The sequence below is a fragment of the Patagioenas fasciata genome, chromosome 2 (assembly GCF_037038585.1).
Source record: "Patagioenas fasciata isolate bPatFas1 chromosome 2, bPatFas1.hap1, whole genome shotgun sequence".
Lineage (NCBI taxonomy): Eukaryota > Metazoa > Chordata > Aves > Columbiformes > Columbidae > Patagioenas > Patagioenas fasciata.
In genome coordinates, this window is record NC_092521.1 from 27,965,496 (window position 1) to 27,988,313 (window position 22,818).

At 37.0% G+C, this 22,818-nt stretch overlaps 1 protein-coding gene across 1 annotated transcript; it reads left to right on the forward strand.

The window, feature by feature from the left end:
- Window positions 1-1,438: 1,438 nt before the first annotated feature.
- NBN (nibrin) lies at window positions 1,439-22,764 on the forward strand. Its single transcript, XM_065832603.2, has 16 exons — window positions 1,439-1,671; window positions 3,103-3,236; window positions 4,368-4,513; window positions 5,875-6,034; window positions 6,443-6,546; window positions 8,978-9,095; window positions 9,382-9,551; window positions 10,581-10,681; window positions 11,862-12,003; window positions 12,434-12,697; window positions 12,977-13,451; window positions 15,450-15,521; window positions 16,673-16,828; window positions 17,829-17,942; window positions 18,940-18,989; window positions 22,299-22,764. Exons 1-16 carry the CDS (start codon window positions 1,641-1,643, stop codon window positions 22,327-22,329), a joined length of 2,268 nt encoding a protein of 755 aa, XP_065688675.1. The 5' UTR covers window positions 1,439-1,640; the 3' UTR covers window positions 22,330-22,764.
- The last annotated feature ends 54 nt before the right edge of the window (window positions 22,765-22,818 follow it).

The following is a 22,818-nucleotide window of genomic DNA, read 5'->3' on the forward strand; positions in this document are numbered from 1 at the left end:
AATTTAAGTACAGTTATATAAAGCTGCGAAATACTCTAATTTAGGATATGCTCTGTATTTCTGGTCACCCTACCTCAAAACTGAAATTGCAAAATTATGAGCGACTAAAAAAACAAGAAAATGAGATGAAGAAAACTCACAAGAGATTAAGGAGACTGGGGTCATTTATCTTAGGAGAAGCGTGGGAGGGAAAATAAAAAAGTATCTAAGTAAACATTTAAGGACCAAGGATACTTAAAGTCATAAAACATGGAGATTAAACAGAATATGACTCTACAGAAACAGCATTTCTGACTGAAAGCTTGTATTTACATTTGTGTATTTCAAATTTATCTTTTCCTATTAGAAAAATATTATCCCAAGTTCCTCCATGCCGTTTCAACTCCACAGGTATTCTGATGCTAAAACTGAACTGTGGACATATGTCCAAAAGCTTTTGCTGTTTTGCAAAGATTACCAATATTAACTACTTGAGAAGCAAGCTGATTACCCAATAGGAAGAAATTTGCTCTCCAGCTACTGGCCGATTATGGACATCAGGAATTTGACACCCTGTTCCTTGTGAGATGCACAGGGAGAAATGGGCACTTTGAGGCACACCTCAGATGCATGTGACTGGAGTCACAGATACACGGCTTCTCCATACCTGTCCTTTGCTGTTCCTTTCCAGAAAATTCAGCATAACAGAGTAGCAAGTCTTTGCTAACCTGCCTAATGGCCTTCAAACTTCCAGTAGTTTTTTCTTTCACTTCTCATAGAATCATAGAATGTCCTGAGTTTGAAGGGACCCACAAGGATCATCAAGTCCAACTCTTGTCCCTGCATATGACAACCCCACAGTTCACACCATGTGTCTGAGGGCGTTGTCCAGTCTCTTCTTGAACACTGTCAGGCTTGGGGCTGTGACACCTCCCTGAGGAGCCTGTTCCAGTGCTCCACCACCCTCTCGGTGAAGAACCTTTTCCTAATGTCCAACCTAAACCTCCCCTGGCACATCTTCCTGCCATTCATTATAATTCTCATAAGCTTATTTATTCTTTTTATGCAAACGCTGCATTCAGATAAGAGATTAATTCTGCAATATTTCCTGTTCCACATGCAGTGCATTTTGTCAGGGACATAAGTGCACTATGACAGGAGGGACATGCAGCTGTGGGGGGCTCCTCAGGCCCTACCGGCCCTGCCCAGCCTCACTGGGGCCCCAACTGCACCCTGCCCCGGGGCCCAGGAGCCCCCACCTCAGTTCAGCCTGGAGCTGTGACTTGCGGCCCCAGCTCTCACGGCTCAAAGCTAACTGGCAGCTCCCGGGGGCTGAAACGGCATCGCGGGCCCAGGGCAGGGGCAAGTGAGTAAACCCTGGAGGGGCTGGCGAGGGACCCCGGACTGCGCGGGGCCCGCCCCTCAGCCGCGCATGCGCCCCGGGCAGCCGCCGTTTTCCCTTTCCCGCTCCCTCCCACTGCGCGGCGGCATCCAGGGCGCCGGTCTCGTTCGCAAGTGCGCGGCGGTCCCGGCGGCCGCAGCGAGCGAGGGATTTTCTCTTCGCTTCCCGGCTTTGCCGCGGCTCGCCGGGGACGCTGGGCAAAGCCAGCGCCCTGCGCTGAGGCACCCCGGCCCCCCCTGCTTGGGCGCCCCTCGCCAGGATGTGGAAGCTGGTTCCAGCCGCAGGAACAGGTTAGGGAACGACGGCGCCGCCGCCACTTGGCCGGACTGGGCCCCGATACCGCGGGCCCCCGGCCCTGGCCAGCCCGCGCCTGCGCGGAGCCGCTGGGCGGGGGCCGGTGCCCGATGCCTCGGGCTGGTGTCCTGGGCGGCCCGTGACCGCTTGCGGCGGCCGAACCTGTGGGCCTGGCGGTACCCGCGGGTACCGCGGTGAGCCGGCGCTTCGGCTTCCACGAGAGTCTCCAAGCGGGCTCGCTTGCCTGTGCTCCCCGGGCAGAGCTGCGTGGGTCCGGCGGGGAGAGGTGGTGACAGAACCTTCCTCGCTCTGGGCGCTCGTCCACGGCTGAGCCTCCGTTTTCCCCCTGAGCACTGCATCCCACACCTCCTGTTAACTTCAGTCGGCCTTTTTGCTTTGCTGTTTTATGCATCTGAGGTGTCCTCCGGTGCTGTTGCAGCCAGTGGAGCAGGTCGCAGGGAGCTGCTTTAAAATACCTCAAGAATTGAGCTCTGATGCGGAAGTCGACCTCAGGAGTCTTTCAGAAAATATGACTAAAGATTATGTGGATGTTTCAAAGACCAAGTATTGAATTTGAGATGTCAAGTTGCTTCTTGGATGCAGAGTTTTGGAGCTGAATTGCCACTGTACCTTTCTTCATCCGTTTCCGTATCCACAGGAGCTTTTGATACATTGATAGCTCTGATAATGTGTATCATACCATATACAAATTTCTTCTAGATTTAAATGTCTTCTTATCTGTATAATGAGCACGCCTGTCATAACTGCGTCTACTATTTATTTCCTAGTTCATTGGGAAATAATTTTGGATGTTCGGTTTATCTCCTAATGGAAACACACCTAATGCTATTGAAATGATGGAGTTTTCTCTTACTGTTTGGAAAACTCTTGAGCAAGAGACAAAGCATTGGTATTGTTATTGTATTCAGGATGATAATTTCTGTGTAGTTCAGATTTGGGAAGTTATTTGCTCAGCGTTGATAACTAGAATTTAATCTGTAATTATTCATTCATTTTCATGAAGAAACATTTCTGATTTTGTTTACCAGTAGGTAACACACACCTTTTAGATGTAGTCAGGCCATTCACTGAAAAGCTACTACATGATCTAGATGACTGATACCAAGAATGAGCCAAAGCATAGGCCAGAGACTGAACTTTCTAACCCAGAGGCATACTCCATGAAATGCTGAAATATTTAAATTTCTGAAAAGTGCATTTATTACATAGGTAATTTCACTATCTGTCAACATATAAACATTCTTCAGACACTGCAAATACTCACATACTTAAAACTGTTAGGAAATAAAACATTTCTGTTGCATCTAAATATGTTATTCAATTCTGATGAGCAGTTTCCCAAATGCTTTGAGTGTTTGGGAGTTGTTTTGTAAACTGATATTTTTTTGTCTCTTGTTTATTTCCAGGAGAGCCGTATCGGCTTTTAGCTGGTACAGAATATGTTGTTGGACGCAAAAACTGCTCGATTTTAATTCAGGATGATCAGTCCATCAGTCGAAGTCATGCAGTTCTGAGTGTAAGTCATCCTGAAACAAGCCCTGTAAGTAGCCAGCATTTTACTGCATTATCAATAGACTGTGTGGATAATTCAGTCTTCCATGACCATGCATACTCTCATTTCACTCTCACTGTTATTTTATGCCTCGAGTAGAACCATTGGTCACCTGCCTTTTCTTAATCTTGACTTCTTTTATTTCTCTGGTTGCTTGCCGGTGTCGAGAAATTCAGTGGCATAATTCTAGTGGTCCAAGCTCCCATTTGAGCATTCCCAGAATGAAGATTCATTAGGGGTTTGTATTAAAATAGTCATACCGGGAAAATTACACAATTACATTTCTTTACGTAGGCAAGTTTTAGATCTTGTTTCTGGAAGGTGCTTCAATTGTCTTACTGCAGGCTTACTTTGTGTTTTGTTCTGCATCGTTAGATCTGTATTTGCTTAGGGGATTGAAAATAGAAATGTCTGAAGGAGAATTAGCAAGCAGTAATTTACTATCACTTATGTGTTACAATGTTTACAGACATTTTGAAGCCAGTCAGCAGGAATTTCATTTATGTAACTGTATATAGAGTTTGAAATGTAATATATACAATTTAAGTGTCATTTTAATATTGCAAATAGTGTATAACTACATGGCAGAATTTCATAAAAACAGGCTGACAGTGTTCTCATTGGCTTGTGAACCATTTGGGAAATACGAGAGTGTCTAAGCTCTTCTCAAGACATGCTGCTGCCACCGTGCCATGCAGCTTGTGGAGGACTGAGAGTGCTTGTGGGAGGAGGTAAGGGAAGGTGACTTGGGCACCTGTGCCAGTGCTGAGCAGTAGTTTAAAGCGTCAGTGATAAATCTTGAAACCTTGCTAAATCGCACTAGCAGAGGCTTTGGGCCAGTGAATGATTGCCTTGCACAGCCTCTAGGAAGACTGAGTGTAATGAGCACGGAAGTTCTGTAGCTAAAGATCTGTATACTTTCAGTCCATCACAGTCAAAATGATAAGATGAATATTTACACATAGCTATCATCATTGTCCAAAGTGTTAATTTAGGATGGTATTTTGTGGGCTTTTTCATCTTTATCTGCTGCTTTGATGCATAATGGTAGTAAGCTGTTTCTGCTAAAACTTTTCTAATTCTGATAAACTGTAATAGCTTATTTATGTTTATTTTCAGAGCCAGTCTCTCTCGGTCCCTGTATTAACAGTGAAAGATACATCCAAGTATGGTACCTCCGTTAATGGATCAAAACTCAATGGCGGTTCGGTGTCTTTGCAGTCTGGTGATAGAATCAACTTTGGAGTCTTTGAGAGCAAGTTTAGGTAAGTGTTTTGATTAAAAAATAACAAGTAGAAAATTGTAGTTTTTGAAAGGAGTATTTTTGCACATCATACAACTTGGCAAGCAATACAGCAATATGAGTTTTTAAAAGTAGAGGACACGAGTAATATTTTGCCTGTTTTCCATACCCGCTTCTGCAAGAGTTTTCATTACTTATTTTTAGAATACCTTTGATTTTGACAGTAAGGTATTAAAATTGTTCATAGTAATGCACTGGCATTTTAAAAGATGTTGTGTCACATACACTGAATGTTCTCAGGCTGTCTTAGGCAAAAACATAGTCCTAAAACATAAGTGGTTCTAAAGAAGGCAGGAAAATTTAGGGTAGGGAGAGAGCTTGTCTGAGCTCTTGTTAGCTATAGAAAATGTAATCAGAAAAGAACTGAGATAGCTGGTGGATGCTTTGTGCAGCACCAGCCATTGTTGCTGTGACGTATGCTATGCCTGCATTCTCTTTAGTCAACCCAGCTTGCTAATTTTTCAAATTTAAGATGGCAGTCAGTGCTGTCTGTTTGCATATTTGAAGCACTCCTTGAAGTAAAGTGGCAAGTAAGTAGAATAAATTCTAATGACCATTAAAATCGACATTAAAACAACCAGAAACTGGCTTTATTCATTAAAATTTCACTCTGTTTTGTCACTGCTGCTATTATTTGATAGGAAAAACAGCATTCTCCCCCACTTACTACAATGAAGTATTTTTGATATTTTAGGTAAGCATCTTTTAAGTCTTATACAGGAATTATGCCATGAGACCAGATACATTGTGGCTGTCATACTGGAAGTATTATTTAAATTTCTTTCTGCTTTGTTGACTGAACCAAATAAAATAATGAAATTTGATATGCTGTAGTTCCACATGGGAAATCTACAAATATAAATAGGCTTATGGTCAAGGGTAGCAGCAGTGCTAGGGGAAAGTACTTGAACTTGCGTTCTGTGACACGTATTTTTAAATACTAAACAGTATGTGGACTGTTCTGTTGAGCTTACTTTCAGCTTTGGAAGCACATGCTCAATGTTTCTGATATACCCTGACCTTGCAGTGTTCTTGAAGGACTAATTCTATGTGATGTCTGTGAAAGACTCAAAAGTCCTTAGAAGTATTGCAGACATCAAGTCAAAATGTTGTTAGTTTATCTGAATAAAAATCAGTATTTACTTTCTTCAGGAAATTTTAAAGCACAGTCTTTGATCTAGGTAAGAGTTATGGGCCTTTTTTATTTTGCTCCCCTTTTTTCTGCCAGTTTTTCCTGTGACACAAGGTAGTTAAGTCAGCTCTGTTCATCATAATGATTGGCTGAAATAACTGAAGTAATTATTTTTTACTTGTTCTTTTCAGAGTAGAGTATGAACCCTTAGTTGTCTGCTCCTCGTGTTTAGATGTTGCTCAGAAAAGTGCTTTACATCAAGCCATCCAGCAGCTTGGAGGCCTTGTAGTGGATGAATGGACAAAAGAGTGCACGCACCTTGTAATGGTATCAGTAAAAGTTACTGTTAAGGTATGTTGACCTTTTGCATGTTGGATGGCATTGCTTTGCAGTTTTCCCACACATGGAAATTAAACTCTAGACCCGCTCGAGATTTTCCTCTACGAAGTAATGAAGTCAATTCCTCCTTTTCCATGTTTAGAAAGAGATGTGTGTTGGAGGGAAAGAAAATGAAAAAAGCCAATTTTGAAGACTGTTACTGAGTTTCATCAGTTGCTTTGTACATTTTTGTAACTTCTGTCAAGACAGCAATTAAGAGTTAGGCTGTTAGAAGCAAAGCTATCCTGTTTTTCAGTAGCAAAATTCAGTGTTGTTCTCTTTGTTTGTGTCATGTTTTCCACATCTAAGATCTTAAAAAGCTGAACCGTATTCTAACTGAAATTTCTGCATTCAGTAAGTATATATTTTCTGTCTTTTCAGACTATATGTGCTTTGATATGTGGTAGACCAATTATAAAACCAGAGTTTTTTGTTGAACTAATCAAAGCTATTCAGTCTGGGCAACAGTTGCCAAATCATGAATGGTGAGTATCATGTTTTCAAGGTCACAGAATTAAATTTATGGGAGTTAGATAATCAGATTAACATGTAGCTATCTGATAATATTTGCCAGAATATGTTGATTACAGTAACTTTCTTTGTGGAAGAATGCTTAATATGATACACATTTTACTATTCAGTGAATTTTCCTGATCTCCTCCCTTGAGTTAAAATGAGCTCTTGGGATTGACTATATGCTTAGAGATGTTCCTAGTTCTGAATAGGAACTTGTTGATATGTTTGAAGCAACATATAAACTCTTTTGGGAGTTAATACATGAAAATAAAGAAAATTATACTTTTAAAAAAGAAATTATATGAAACATATTTTGTTACGTAGACATGTTTTCCTAGTACACAGTTACTGCCTGAGTTTACTGTAAAGTTTGATTGATATAGATTTAGCATGACCTTTGGATTCCTTGAAATAGCAGAGGTTTTTAATTATCTGTCATGAGATGAAGTGACACTAATGTGCATTGGTCTTCACTATATAAAAATAAAATACTAATTGTTCTCATGGTTAAATTAACTTCAAAATCTAATTCTTACTTTGGAATAAATAAGTACTGTGGAATAGCCCTTTCAGTTATTTTCTCCATGTAGAAAAGTGTAAAGTAATCTCATTATTGTATGAGAGAATTTCATCTGAGCCTGTATTGCTACTATTTTTACCTTGAAAAGGGATACCGTTGTGTTTGTTTGTTTTATGAACATATGATTTATGTAGGTGAGAAATTTCTATCCTGTATTCTTGTGTCTTTAGTGCTTCTACTCTTTGTATGCTTTGGAAGATAACTGTGAAATGAAATACGTAATGAATGGAAATTGTGAGAATATTTGGCATTTGAAAAATAACGTGGTGAACATTTAATGTCAGTTAACAGGGAGAAAAACTTGTGAAATTAATTTAAATGTGTTCAAGACATTATGACTTTTCTGGGTATATTGTTTAAATCAGGTGGATGCTGGACACCAGATACGCGAGTTGGAGGAAATCAGTGAAGCAGAATAGAAGTCACTTTGTTGCTTTTACATATGTGTGGATATACATACCTACATTATGTGTTAGGACATAGCATTTTATTTTCTTTAGTGGGTCTGATGCTAGCCATTGATAGAATAGCTTGAAGAATTGGGGGTAAAAAGGGCAACTAAACAAACCTTGATGGTGCACATATGGTAATGGAAACAAAGCTACAGAACATTCGCAATAAGCTGCGTTTACTACATGTTAAAATATATTTCACAGAATGTGACTGTACCTTGTTAGAACAATACACGTGCCCACTGGAGCAATTGATAGCAAATACTCTTTAGTTTCTAGATGCTGTTTTACATTTGCAGGGATTTATGTAATACATCAAATCAGTCATCTGTGGGTGTTTTAAAGCTCATTTGATCTTCGGCTTCAGAAGAAAGGGGAAAACTTCATGAATCATAACTTTTTGTTCTACTTGTCCGTACAAAACACTGTAGTAGTATGTGAGAAAACTAAAGAAACTGTTCAGAGTCCTCTCTGAAATACTGGATATAAGGTTTTCTGGCAGACTTGTTTTTTAGTACAGGTGGTATAAGCTATCAAAAGCTAACAGTTGTGCACTCCAAAATTTTCTAGGTCTGATGTTACCTCGCTGTAAGGCAGCTGCTACTGTCTGTCACACTAACAAGCTGACGGCTCTTGAAACTGAGGTGCATGTTGCCTGTTCCCTTGATAGAGAAGTGACAGTATAATTGAGCTGTTAAGTGCTCCCTAAAATAGAATCAGATGGATGTTTCCTTTTTTTTTTTTTAACATTTTTGTTAACTTTTGAGACCCTCAGAGGAATTGAGTTCACTACATGTGATTGACACTAGCAGTATATCCATTATTTAGCTTTCACAGAGAGAGTTCTGCATCAAGCTAAATGAGACAGCTGGTGTAATACGCAGATCTAAATTTGAAATAATGACAACGTCTTAAATAGGTGGGTTTTTTTAAGATTAAACTTGTGGGAAGATACTGAAAATTTACTTGCAAATGTTTGCATTCAGTTTCCAGAAAGCTTTTAACTTTCACAGGGAATCTCTACATTGCTGATCTGGGCTGATACATCTGCAAGGCACTAAACTACTTGGATATGAAATAAGTTTGGAAATGAAATAAGAAAGGCGTATTGATGTTGTAATACAGGGTGACTGTTAAAAGTTTTCTCCTCTTAGTTACTAAAGTAGAAAGTCTTGATCTTGGCTTAGATGTTGCAAAATTAGAGACCCTTTCTTCCTAATAGTCTCTTGAAAAAATATTTATATAAGTAGTTTTAAGAGAGGAATATAGTATTTTAGCTTCAGAGCTTTACCCTAAACCAAAAAGGACTGTGAGTCAGTACTGATAGGTGAATCTGAATTTTGTAACTTGAATTTTCTCTTCTTGCAGCTTTTATCCTCCTGTTGACGAACCTTCCATTGGCACTGAAAAACTGGATTTGTCTGAGCGTCATGAAAGGAAAAAAGTATTCAGTGGAAAAACTTTTGTATTTCTAACTGCCAAGCAGGTAATTAGGCTTTACATTGCAAAAATATTCCAGAGGTAGCTAAGCACAGATTCTGTTGTCTGCAAACTCACATTCATTCTGGGTTCATCAGGAAAGAAGGATTTCTGTGTATTTATCTTCTTACAGTACAATGACCTAAGCAAGATGAAATACAGGGGGAGAAACAGAACATGTCACATCTGCATTAGTGAATCAGTGATAAGCATTATGCTGAGAGTTCATTATGCTGATACTTCTAAACTGACTTTTTTTACTTTTTTTAAAAAAAATTGCATTCTCTTTTTAGCACAAGAAACTGGGTCCAGCAGTTATTCTTGGCGGAGGGGAAGCAAAATTGATGACGGAGGGAAGAAAAGAAGCATCTTTACTGGTTTCTCCTGAAGTCTGTGTTGTTGATGCGGGGTTGACAAACTCTCAGATCCCAGGATCTGATTCCATTCTGACTCTCTTGCAAAGGTGCAGCATTGTTCTCTTGTACAGCGGTATGGTAATTTCAGAATTTCTGCAGAGATTTAGTCATGGTGTTTGCACATATGTTTAGAGAGTGGGATGCTATTGCTTTAAGTATTTAGCATGTTAACTAATATTTATTGAAGCAGGAAAGAAGGGACTTGGCAGTTCTGTGAGGATTTGTTGGGCAGGTTTGGTTTGAATTGTTTTTCTCCAGAGGATCCAGCTCTACAAAAATTCTTTGTAATGAAACTACTTTGCAATTACAGACACTAAGTGGCTTTTCTTGTACTATTTAAAATAAGTTGAAAATGAATATATACTAAGAATGGAAAATAGATCATCTCTGATTTTTCAATAAATATTTATTCAGTCAAAAACAGGTGAGATGGCACCTTGAGTTCATGTGGCTCATTGCTGTCTAATTATTTGCATACAGTGTTTCGGAAGAGCAGCTTCTGTTTAATAAAAATCAGTTTTTCGTGGTAGGCTTTTTGTTTGAGACGACAGACTGCATATTTTTATAGTAACTAAATTTTTACATTAATTAGTAGACGCTAGGATTTTCATAAAGCTGTTTTATTAAAGCAATGAAAGAAAACAAAATCCCAACTCTTAACCTAATACCTAAACCTAAGTCCTCTGAATTCTCCTGCCTGATGTGTAGGAACTGGTCAAATCTTTCAAGTCACTTTTCCTTTCACACACATTTTTGAATTGGAGGAAAGGCACAGTTGGTTAAATTCCCAGAAATTGGGCAGGGAGAGATGTATTGTCTGAATCACTGGGGGTAGACAGAGGCTATGGCAAAAAGAAACATGGAAGTTCATACGTGTGGGACATGGGTGCAGTGATGGATACCTATGCTGACGTACTGTGTTGTGCAAAATTGTTGTGTAGACTGATGTTTTATGAAAGGACGAATGGAAAAATGTGTACTTTGTCATATCGGTGTCCATTTGCCTGTTAATCTTTGAATCCGTACTGAGAAACATTTTTTACTTTTTGTTCTCTATTGTATTTGTGTTTTAACAGTAAGGATCTCAGGGTTATTCCCGAGGCAGAAATTGGATTGGCAGTTATCTTCATGTCTACAGAAAAATACTGCAACCCTCAAAAGCAGCCTGGTAACAAAGGTAATTGGAAAAAGGGTAGTGATAAGTTAACAGCATTAAAGAATCAGTATTCCTTTTCATACAAGGGCATCAATGGCTAATGTTGAAGTTATTTTGTTTTGAAAGACCACTAAAATTGCACTGTAAGTAAAATGCATACAGGTCTGAAGAGGGAGTTGCTTTGGTCTTGCAATAAACTTCAATGGAAGTTATATTTCTTTTAGATGTAAATAAAAAGCAGATCTAAAATAGGCATAGAAAGCAGACACGTAGTACATTAATCTGTAAAGGAAGGATCCTTTAAAAGTCTTCCGAAGTTCATGTTTTTAGTGACCATTGAATTACTATGTATGGGAGTTTAAATTTCTTGCTGTTCTGTCTTTTATGGAAAGACTGGGGTAATAACGAGGTAAAAGGTGAGTGTTAGAAATTGAGAGAATAAGAACGGAATTGATTTGTAAAGTCTTGTGGGTTTTTTTTTTGTGTAAAAAGGGGTTTGCTTTAGGGAAATTCAGCTGCCCCGCACCCCGCTCAAAATCAAGCATAATCTTGATGTAAGAAGTAAAAACAATGAGACATGATTGTCACATTTGGTAAAGTAATAGTTTGGGGGTGGACATTCCAAGTCTCAACTTGAAACTTAACTTTAATTTGCTAATACAGTAGTATTAAAAATCTTTGAGCAACAGAAATAGTTTTTGTTTGTGTAAGACTCTTGTCGTTCTTTTTTCAAAATCGTTAGTCTGTATTTTGGTTCCATGAAATTGTCAGAGTTATGTGTATGATTTGAGGTTCTTTTATGTTCTACATAGTGTTGTAGCAGGTAGCAAATCCTACAATTTTTTAAAAGTCAAACAAAAACCACATAAATTTGTCTTTATGTATAGGAACGTTACTTATTCAAAAGTGTATTTTGAAGAGAGAAAGATATACGTGTGCTGGCAGAGCTCTGAATACTGTTTTGGTTGACAAGTATCCTTGTATGTATGTATCCATGACTTAGTTTAATGGAATATTTAAGTAAAACTAAATCTCAGAATATGGTCTTCTAGAACTGTTTGCTTAATTTTTTTAATTAAAATTGCATTAAGACCATTTTACAAAAATCTTACTTGGTCAGTTACAGATGTGTGATAGCACATGTGTGGAAACACAGATTTGATATTAAACTTTTAATTAGTCTCTTGTGTTGATCTTGCAGCTGTCACTAAAAGTGCTCCCACATCAGCTCTGTTCCGGAGAGACGTTTCTCAGAGTTTGGCTGTGGATGAAACCATAATGCCAACTGCTGCAGATAACAGCACAGTATATGTAGCTGATACAGAAACAGAAGAGCAGACATGGTAAAGTATTTATGGAAAGAGTTTCTAAGCTAATCCTTGCAAATCAACCAATCTTTTGTGGTGGAGGAACTGTATTTTTGCCATGGACAAAGATACAGTATTTGAAATGGCTCTTGCTGTCACTTTTCTGCAGTGAGATAATTTCTGCTTTTGAGTGGCAGATAATGGAAAATATCACATAGGACTTAGAACTCTTTCAGATACAAATGTAGATACTGCATATCTGATTTAACTATTAACAATTTTTAAGCTGTTTCAGTTATTAAATATATTTCTCATAATGGATTTTACAGTTTGTTTTTAGCACACCTATGTTGTTTGTAACTATGTTCAAAGTGCAGGTGCAGCTTTTTTAAAAAGTGGTATTCTACAGTGTATCTCTTGGATAACTTTTTGTGTGTTCACATAACATTTTTTCTCTCTAATATAGTATGGAGATAGTGAATACTTCCCAGATAGACAGAAGATGCAAAATGGCTTTCCAGGATATCACCACTGTGAAGAAAAACCCCAACACAAGTGGCAATGTAAATGCAGGAGCTTCGATATCTAGAATGAACAGAACACCTGGGTTTAGTCAAAAAAGTGATCCTGTCTCGCCATCCAAAGTTTCAGAAGCTGGTAAACCCAGTGAGTGCGCTTCACATCGCCAATCTAACACAATTACAAATTACTTCCAGGTAGCTAGAAAGAGGTACGTTGAAATGATATTGACATTACATCCCTTATGTTGATGCTGTTTCTGGAAAATAATTTAAACTCAAGAGATATACTTTTAATTCAAAACGTATTTAAAGAGGTAAATTTTAGATTAACTTCCTAGAATAGCAAACTTTTGCTCAAGGGTACTTACTTTTCAAATTTTACAAGGCAGTCACTAAAGCCTCAGGAAGTTGTTATGTTGCAGATGCAGATAGTCATATTAAAAAATGCTTTTGTAATTTCTTTCTTTTGTAATTACTTTGTGGCTAAGGGAAAGAGCTGAAGGAGGAGAAGAAACATCTGTACCCAAACTACCAAAACTGGGGGAAAGGTCATCGCCTGTTTCCGAATGCACTGAATCCACAGCTTCATCCATGTGGAATAGGGAGGGAGAACAGCATCGAAAGGGAAATACAATCTTGGACTCAAACCCAGATTTTGCATTAGAAGACACAGGTAGAAAGCTTACAGGGGAAGGTGGCAAACTAGCAAGTGATAAAACAGACACAAAAATTACTTCTAGCGAAAAGCATGCACCAAAGAAGAGAAAGGAGTTAGATGATTTATCTGAAGATACAGAGGCTCTAGAAATTGTGTTTGGAAGCAGAGACCTGGACTGGGAAGATCAAATGGCAGATCAAGACCAGGAAGCTCAAGGAAATATTAAAAAAAAAAGATGCTTGGAAGCCAAAGGAAGCTCTATTCAGAAAGTCAATGTAAAGCAGAGAGACGAGAATAAAATATTGGTAAGTTAAATTCTTCTCATGTGCCTAGTCTTGAGATTTACAGCTGTTTTGGAAGGATGCAGATAGGTTTTTTAAGGGTGAGGCTGCCTACAAACCAAAAGTGGCTTTGTAAAGTTTGCTTAAACCTCTCAAATCACTCTAAACTAATGATACGATGTGTCTATTACATGTGAATGCTGCAGCCTTACACCTATGTGAATGTTTTTTCATTCTTCAGGACATTGTTTCTTTGTGAATTGAACGCTACTTGTATTCTGAAAGTTTTCCTCTCTTTTTGCTTGAAGTATTGTAGGTAGAATAGCAGAATATATCCCTGGTCGAGTAAGAACTTCTCATATGTTGTTGTATTAATCATGATGTTGATATTTCTACTAAAATAATACTCAGTTTTATTATTTTTATGTAATGAATTTTCCGAAGAAACCTGTAGTTGACCTGTTGAATACCACAGTAGTGTCCATCATCTCTCAAGTCAAAATCTGTAGATGCCACGTGAAAGATTGTTAGAATTCCTGAATTAAGGCAATTCAGATCACTAATGTCCTCTTAAAACAAGCAAAACCAACCCCACGGTTTGTGATGAGTTTTTTTAATTATTTCTCTGGTTTTGTTTTTGAGAATAAGGCAGTTTTCTAAGAGAAATTAAGGAAACAGTGGATTTTGAGTCAAGAGTAGCCACTTCATTGAAAAAAAAAAAAAACCACAACCAAAATGCAGGTTTGTAGAGGAAAACAATGTTGAGAGCTCAAGCAACGTAGACTGATAAGAATGCAGAGGGAAATAAGAGAGAAGGAACAGGTTTAATTTTTGTTTATATTTAGAGAAAAGTATGTCAAAACTTACTGTCCAGTTAATTCTTATGCAGTGTAGGTGTTGTTTAAATGCTTTAATAAAATTTGAGTGTATGACTGAGTAACTGGAATTTGCAAGATACCTTGCATCAGATGAGAATTAGTAATGTCTGTGCATCCTTAGCTCAGAGCAGCTTAACACTCTTCTCTTGATATGTTACTGGAGTTTTTGCTTCTGGAAAGTGTGAATTTCGAACTTTGTTATGATGCTATTTTTTGTTGTTAGTAACAAGCATGTTCTAAAAGACAAGTAAGTCTTATAATTGTAGACAATCTTTGCTTCTTTATACTATTGGAGAGGAGGTACTTTCTATCAGGTCTAACTGTACTGAGAGACTAAAATGTCTTATGAATTTTGTTACAGCCTAGGAAGTTTTGTTAGTCTAACGTCCTGTCGGGATCATGAAGGAAAACAAATTCTCAAATAAAACTAAACTGTTGTTTTATCAGATGAGCACATAAAGAATTTTATGTGTCTTCTAATAGTTTCATAATGACTTATTTTATTCACATATTTTCAGTGAAATAGGAAGGAGATTTCATGATAAAGCTCCATGGGCATATTTGTGTTACCTGTTTTCTTTCAGTGTAGATGCACCTTGTGTAACTGACAAGACAGAGAATGCAAGTAATTGACTCAGTCTACAGGGTGCATAGAGCTTATCTGATTTTTTTCGATCACTGAAAATAATTTATGGAAGGCAAATCTTGTTTTAAACTGTGGGAGGAAAGCAACCTGCAGAATACTTTCTTATCCTAGTAGTGAAATACCTGTTCTGCACATATGTACACTTAACATATGAAGCTGAAAATGCTATTTTTTAAATATAAAAGCTTTTACAGTATTTTCCAGAACCTGGCAGGACTTTGAAGATTCTACACATGGACAGAACTTGCTACTGATATAAGAAAAAAAAGTCACAAAATAATGATGATTTTTTTTTTTAATAGAAAAAAACCTCAACAATTCTTATAGCGTACATAAAATCATATAAATTTAAAAATACAGTGTAGTTTATTTTCTGTCTAAATATTCATATTGATTTGAAAATGCTTATTTCACTGTAAAGAGCAGAAAACAATTTAATATAATTAAATTTGCATTTAATTTCAGTGTTACATTTTAAAATAATTTTTAATCAAATAGAAAGAAGAGGAACTTGAATCAGTTTTATCTTCAGAAATGAAAAGTGAGATCAAGCAAGAGACACCAGTCTTGGTAAGAAACCATTTAATTGTATTTTTGAACAGCAAACTTTAAAATAAGATCCATAAATACTGTGTTCTTAAAAGTAAAATTTTGATGCATTTTCATAATGCTTCTCAGAGTAAAAGATGTTCTGAAGATTTTCCTCCTTAAAATAATCATGTGTAAATTTGCATAGCGCAGTCTAACTGACTGACTGTGAAAGACAGACAGAACTGTAGTTCATCCGCATGCTTTTGTAGTGGCATTTGGATGGATACTTAAGATACTTAGACTACAGAAACCCAATGTAAGTGTATTAACCCTTCAATGCAGTTAATACTTGCACTGATATTTTTGTTAGGTTACTGCTTAAAGACCACAAAGAACGTAATCTCCTTGTCTGCCCTAAGGAGATCACAGCTAGAATAGAAGAAATGAAGTGCTGAGAAAATAGCTGTAACATACGCTGATTAACAGTAAATAGCGTGCTAACTTTGCTATGGGTGAGATGAGTGAAGTGTGCATGCAAACTTGCTCTCATATGAGTATTCTCAGGAAAAAGTTGCTTCATTGATCAGGTCCAGCTTAAAGCCCTAAAGTTGACCTAAATGGTAAATCTGTAGGCTACAATAGAACTGAAGATGTTAAGCTTTGTCTTCCTTGTAGTTAGCTGGAGTTTCCATTAGAGTAAGCAGACTTGGTGATATTAGTTTAGGTAAGAGGCAAGGCGAAGGGAGAAGTAATTCTTAGATACTAGCTAAATTCAAAAAAATAGAGGTCTGGGGTTTTTTGTTGGTTCTGTTTGTTTGGTTGTTGTTTTTTTTTTTTGGTCTGTTTGTTTGTTTACTTGAGGTTTTTTCTTGAAATGACATCCTAGTGAAATGAGGTACACTGCCCTTATTATTATTACTGCTATTCTTAATGATCCCATCTTTTCAACAGATCTAAATATGACAAATATACTGACCTCTCAGCCATATTGGTAGTACATAAGGAGGCTGAGAAGTACATCCATCTGCTTGGTTTCTAGCACAGCTGCTGCTTCCCCTGGCCCTTCTATAATCTTAATTTTTACCTCAGCTGTGCTCATGATAATGTCTTTCTCTAAGTTTATGCTGTTAGATGTGCTGTGTGTCTGTTTGTACACTTGAATTGCTCCTTCTTTTTTCTTCCCACCTAAGAACCACAATGAACTTCAGGATGATGCCAGCAATCTTCCTAGCAGACTTCTGTTGACTGAATTTAGATCATTGGTTGTCAGCCATCCAAGACAGAACAGTCAGTTTACTGGAAATAGCAGCTACGGGGGGAAGAAAAATTTCAAAATGTTCAAAAAGGTTAGTGTGTGTTTGTGATGGTCACCAGATGGCACTGTTTAAAAATACTAAAAAGTATTGCCTCAAGATTGTAGAAATAAGTTGTGAAAGATTTTTTTTTTCAGTTGATAGTAACTACAGAAAGAAACAATTAAAATGCCATATTATACTGTTAAGAAATATTTTGCTAATTGACTAAAGAAGTAGCCAGCTGACAAAGGCTTATCTCATGCTAGATTACTGAGATGCCTGTATTCTCTATTCCAAGCTGTTACTTGGCATAAGTTAAGTGATGCCTACCATAACTTCTGGTTGTACCTCCAAATCCTAGCAATTTGCCTTCTCCAAAGACCTACGTATAAAGCATATACTGATTCCGCATCTTGCATCTTATCTAATAAATCTTGGGTTTCTAAGTAGAACTCAGTCTGCTATCTAACAAAGGTAAGGTGATAGCTTGCTTGGATCCTGAAGATAATTTCAAGATGATTTGTAGTGTGCAATGTAAAAATACCACTTCATTTCGTATTAAAAAAAAATATATGTGGTATAAGATTACTAGAAATGCATTTCAGTAAAATGAAGAGAATGCGAGTCATATAATGCAACTTCCAGCTTTTTGGGAGTGTGCTCTTATTTTTAGATAACATTTTAAATTTCTGCTAGTATTTTCTTTTAATTGTTTTGTAATAGATCCTTATGTATTCTGATGATTAAATAGAATCTATCAGTAAAAATCAGTTTATACTGTTTTGAAACTCCATTTAATATACTATCAGCTTTATTTAGCATATGTAACTTGGCAACTATTTCTGGTTTTTGTTTCCTTTGATAAAAGGAGGGAGTTAATAGCTTTCTGTAAATGCTTTATTTCGCTTCAGCCACTTTTAAATATTGTCTCTGATAAATGTTATTTGAAGACTGACCTAACTTTCTTCTGTGATATCTTAATAGACTTTCAGAATTTGTTAGACCCTTGCAGTGTGCTTGCCTTGTATTTTAAGAATTTATTGTCTGACAGGTAGCTTATCCGGGGGCAGGACAACTTCCGTACATTATTGGAGGATCAGATTTGATTGCTCACCATGCTAAGAAAAATTCAGAGCTAGAAGAGTGGTTAAGGCAAGAAATGGAGGTAAGGACTTCATTCTCAAAGGTGAGCAAACAAAATCTTAATTCATGTAAGCGGTCATACCAACCTGTGGTCATTTCTGAAATACTTCAGAATTTTATTTTTGAAATTAAACCTCAGCCAGTTAGCTGTCCACACATAGTCACAGGGACATACATGTTAGGAAAGTTACTGGAATTCAGAGGTCAATGGTAAGGCTCTTTTTTTTTTCTTGATTATTTGAATTCATTTTACATACATTAATATAATCAGAAAAACTGTTTTAAACAAAATCAGTAACCTAAAAGAAAATTATCCTTTTCTTTAATAAGCAAAAGAAACATTATGGGTACTTGTGACTTCTAAAAATGTGACAGAGAACTAAAAAGAACTTCTCTATGGTAGCCTGTGTTCAAATGGCTGTATGGTGAAATTTATATTCTGCTCTAGAACAGAACAGAAAATACCTGCAGCAAATGTAGGAAGAACAAATTCAGCATTTTTTCTGATATAAAAATCTTAACCTTTGTATGTTAAAGTTCTAAAAAATATTATACTTTATCATAGCCATTCTCTAGCATTTTCATTGTCCAGTAGTTTCTTTAAAAATACTTGCTGATGAGCCGTATTCTGTTTCCACAGCCTGATCAAGATCCTGTTACATGGGGTTTCGATTATCTCATGTTTTTTAGGTCCCTGGGTATAAATAATGCAAATTAGAATTCCCCTTACACACCAATAATCAGATTAAAATGTCCCTATTTCTGTAATGATAATTAAAACAAACAAAAAAAGAAATTATTTCTGACCAAAACTGATATCTTGCACAAACTAATCCATTTCATTAGTTGGTAGCAGTAGCCAAACTTGAGTAGTGCAATATATTATCTAAGGTGAATATGCACTTAATTTAGTACTTAGAGAAAACTTATTTCTTCAGGAAAAACTCTGTTAGTGCAGGCATGTATTGTTCATTAGCTTCACCCTTAACATCCAGTATTGAATAAACTTATTTTTTCAGGAACAGAACCGACATGCAAGAGAAGAATCACTTGCTGATGATCTCTTTAGGTAAGAGTTTTACGTTTGTACTTCAGAAATGTGTATTTTTTGCATCCCACCATTTTTGACAAATTCCAATTTTGTAAAAGGCTTCTTTGACTATTCTCTTGAAAATTCCATGTATGGAATATACCCCAAATGACACGACAGCTTCTCTCAAGCTTGTTTTTGTTTGTTTGCTGGTTTGGTTTTTTTTTTTTTTTTTTTTTTTTTAAATACCTTTAACCTTCAATTTAATTCAATCTTCCTACAGTTTTTTAGTTTTTTTAATAAAACATTCTCAAACAAAAATGTTGCTCTTTCTTACCTCATGTGCAAGCTTGAGCGTTCACAAAGACTAGAAGATGTTCTGGGGTCAGACTTTCTGCCATTAGTGGTTGCTAGAGCCTAATGAAGTGATTTGATCTTACAATTAAGTCAGTCATCTAAACTCCCAAGAAAAAGAGGGGGGGGGAGTGGGCTGACACTTTTTCATTCTGGCCGTGGCAGTTGTCTGTCCCCTTGCTGTGTTACTTGGGGGAGCTAAAGCAACAGAATTCTAATTCTGTGAAAAAGTGATTGGCGGAACTGCCTTTTTGTTTAAGTAATAAGCCCCAGAATTTAAAACAAAAATTAATGAAAAACCTAAGTAAATCTTTCAGTATGGCCCCTCTTTGTCCCTTATCTTTGAGACCCTAAGCTGCTTCCAAACCCATTTGCAATGAAGGAGCTCCCCCCTTTTGGTACTTGTTGGAATCTCCCCAAGTGCCACACCAGCTTTCCAGGTTTCAGACTGAGGAGCGGAGGCATTTTTACACCAATCATTCTGTGCTCCTGACAGTGTAGTACAGTCATTAATTCTGTCTGAATCAGTGCTTATGTCACAGGAGTTTTGACAGATTTCTTTGGTAGATCTAGGTTCACCTTGGCTGTTTGCCATTGCTTTTTGCCTTAACTCATTACATTTACCTCTAAAATACAATCTGTTTCAGCAGTTTTCTTCAATAACCTGCACTTCAGTTGTCTAGCACTTTCATTAATCTTTCTTTTGAAAGAGGAAATCATCTTATTCAGTTGATTTCCTGTCCAGTTACTTTCAATTGTAATCCTAATTTAATGATGTATAACTACTTTCTAATTAAAAAAAAATCTAAGCAAAATTTGCCATTTTATCCAGTTTTTACAGCTGCAATACAGCCCTTAAATATGTCAGTTATGATGACATTTATAAAAGCATGGTGCAGCTTGATTGTTTTGCTGGAATGTTAACTGGTCCAAAATATGTTGATTAATTTTAGCCTTTCAAAACACAGCAGTGGAAACTTAGATAATTTGCATTCATTCATGTTTAAAAATGTTTTTACCTCAACTCCAATTTATTGAGTATAGTTGTACTTGTAGAAGTTTTCATAGTCAAAAATATCAAAACGTGCAATTTAATGTTCAGCAGTTTGTAACCTCCTTCTGATTTTGTCCTTAATCCTGAGTAAAACTACTTTGCATAATGCTAGTGTTAACAGCTGCAATTTCCCATGAAAATTGCATTTGACAATGCCATTAGAAAGAGTCACGCAGTAATTCCAAGTAAAGATGAGGGTACAGCTTTCTTTCTAGCTCAGCTGCTGCTGAGTACCTACCGAGGTAGAGGAGGAAGGGAAGGCATGTTGTACTGTCTGCTAAGACTAGAGGTAAATGGATTTATGTTCACTGATAGCCCTTTGGATCCTTCACTCTCTGCTTCCAGCAAGTTTTGTTGTGCATTCACTCGCAGTAGTGGAATCTCTGTAGAGCTTTTGACATTTCGGGTCACAGGCACTCTACATAGTTTCCTTTTTCTGATAATGTTGCTTGATTTCTTTCTGTCTGAAAGACTTAATCCAGGCTTCATAACATGGAAGACAGCTGGAGATGGGGTGGGAGAGATGACATGAAAAGATGTTCATGACTGTCAGTGTCAGCATCTCCACAGACAGTCACAGACAGGGTTGAAGCTGTTGGTGTCCAGTGGCAGGTTTCCATCACATATCATCCCCTTCTCCTATCTGGTTATCTTTCCCCACTCTCCTTCCCCTCCAACCCCTCAAAATAGGATTTGGTGTCAAGGACCTATTTAAATGTTAGAACTGATGTGTTACAATGCTATACCAATAAATTCAAATAAATGCTTTGCAGTTTCATATAGGGATCTCATTTTGTTTAGCAAATATTTCTTTATTTTCTTAGTTTTTATGTGAAGAAACAAGCAACCACTGTTTGGCTTCTCACCTGCCATGTGTTTGACTAATGCTGAAAGTTGTGCATCTAGGTAGAAAAATGTATGTGGTGAAGAAGGATGTTTTTGTCCAAATCATTGTCAAAGAAACATTATACCAAATATCAATATTATAAGAGACACTTAGAAAATCTTACTGCATTCACAGCTTGTGCTGTTAATTAAAAGTTAATAATAGAACATTTCTTTCAAAGGATACAAATTTTTGCCAGAAGTCTGAGTTGCATAGCGGCAACAGCAGTGACTTCTAGTATCTTTCTAGTTATGTGGTGATGTAGTTTGGCTCACAAGTTGTCACATTTTTCTGTCCAAGCAAAAAAATTCTTAATGAGTGAGAACAGAATTAGTGGAAATAAAGCTGCCTGATCATTCAGTTGTGTCCATAAGTTATTAATGCATGAATATAAAACACATCAGAATTTCAAAGAAGTGACACAGGATTTTGGGAGATGAAGCACAAATGGAGACAAAGCAAAGGCCAAGGGGGATAGCAGTGTCAAACAGAGGCAAACTATAAGCATATTGCGGTAAGTCAGGTAACTATTTAGTATATTCAGAAAGCAGATATAAATTACCAAAATTCAATCAGAAGCTGTGTAAAGGGGAAGGTAAGGCAAGGAACTGCTTTTGTGGCAGTAGGAGGCAGCAGAACTCTAAATGAGTTGTGGCCAAATGTTGTTCATTGTTGTGAATATACAGTACCCCTTTCCCCTACCTTCTTCTCCCCCCCCCCTTTTTTTTTTTTTTGTCTCCAAGTGAGGAGTGTACTGTTGGGATGTTAAAGGCTCAGAGAAGCTTGTTCATGCATCAGATTTCAAGATTTTAAGTAGCTGGGAAGTCAGTGAAAATATTAGTAAAGGTTGTCTCCAGCTGATGCACAGGTTCCAGCTTCTGCATCCTTCAGTCAAATTGTAGCACCTGTAGTTACAGAAGTTTAGTCTGGGAAAGGACCGAACACTGACCAATCTCTTGCTATGATTATATAAAAGACCTATTTACATCACATGGTTAACTTCAAATGTCATTAAGTTTTACCTATTTGTGACAAATTTTCTTTTTTATTGCAGATATGATCCTAACGTGAAAAGGAGAAGATAAATCGTGACCTGAATTTACAGTGATTCTGTAGAAAAATCTGCTTTTCTGTTCCTTAGGTGTGCTGGTTACGGTGTGTAATATATGCCTACGTATCACCATTTGAGCTATTATTGTAAGACTTGTTTTTAAGTCTTGCTTTGAATAAAGAAAAAGAAGAGTTTCTTTCACTGCTTGGTACTTAGAGATTGCAGATTTTCAGGACTTTAATAATATTTACTTCAGAGAAATGCACAGTAAAATACCATAGATACTTAATATTTCACTTTAGGCTGTTTATTTCTAATATTAGCTTATCTGTACTAGTTTGGGGAAAAAAGGAAGTTAGCATCAGGCTTTTTTCAGAAAGGTTTTGTTAATTAGATTTTTGTATATTGTTAATTTTGATTTGAGGTGGAGGTTTTTGAAGACTTCATAAGTAAATTAGACCAAACTAAATTTGTTTCTCACTTTATTATTTAGTGTGCTGTGTGTGATGGATGTGCCCACTAT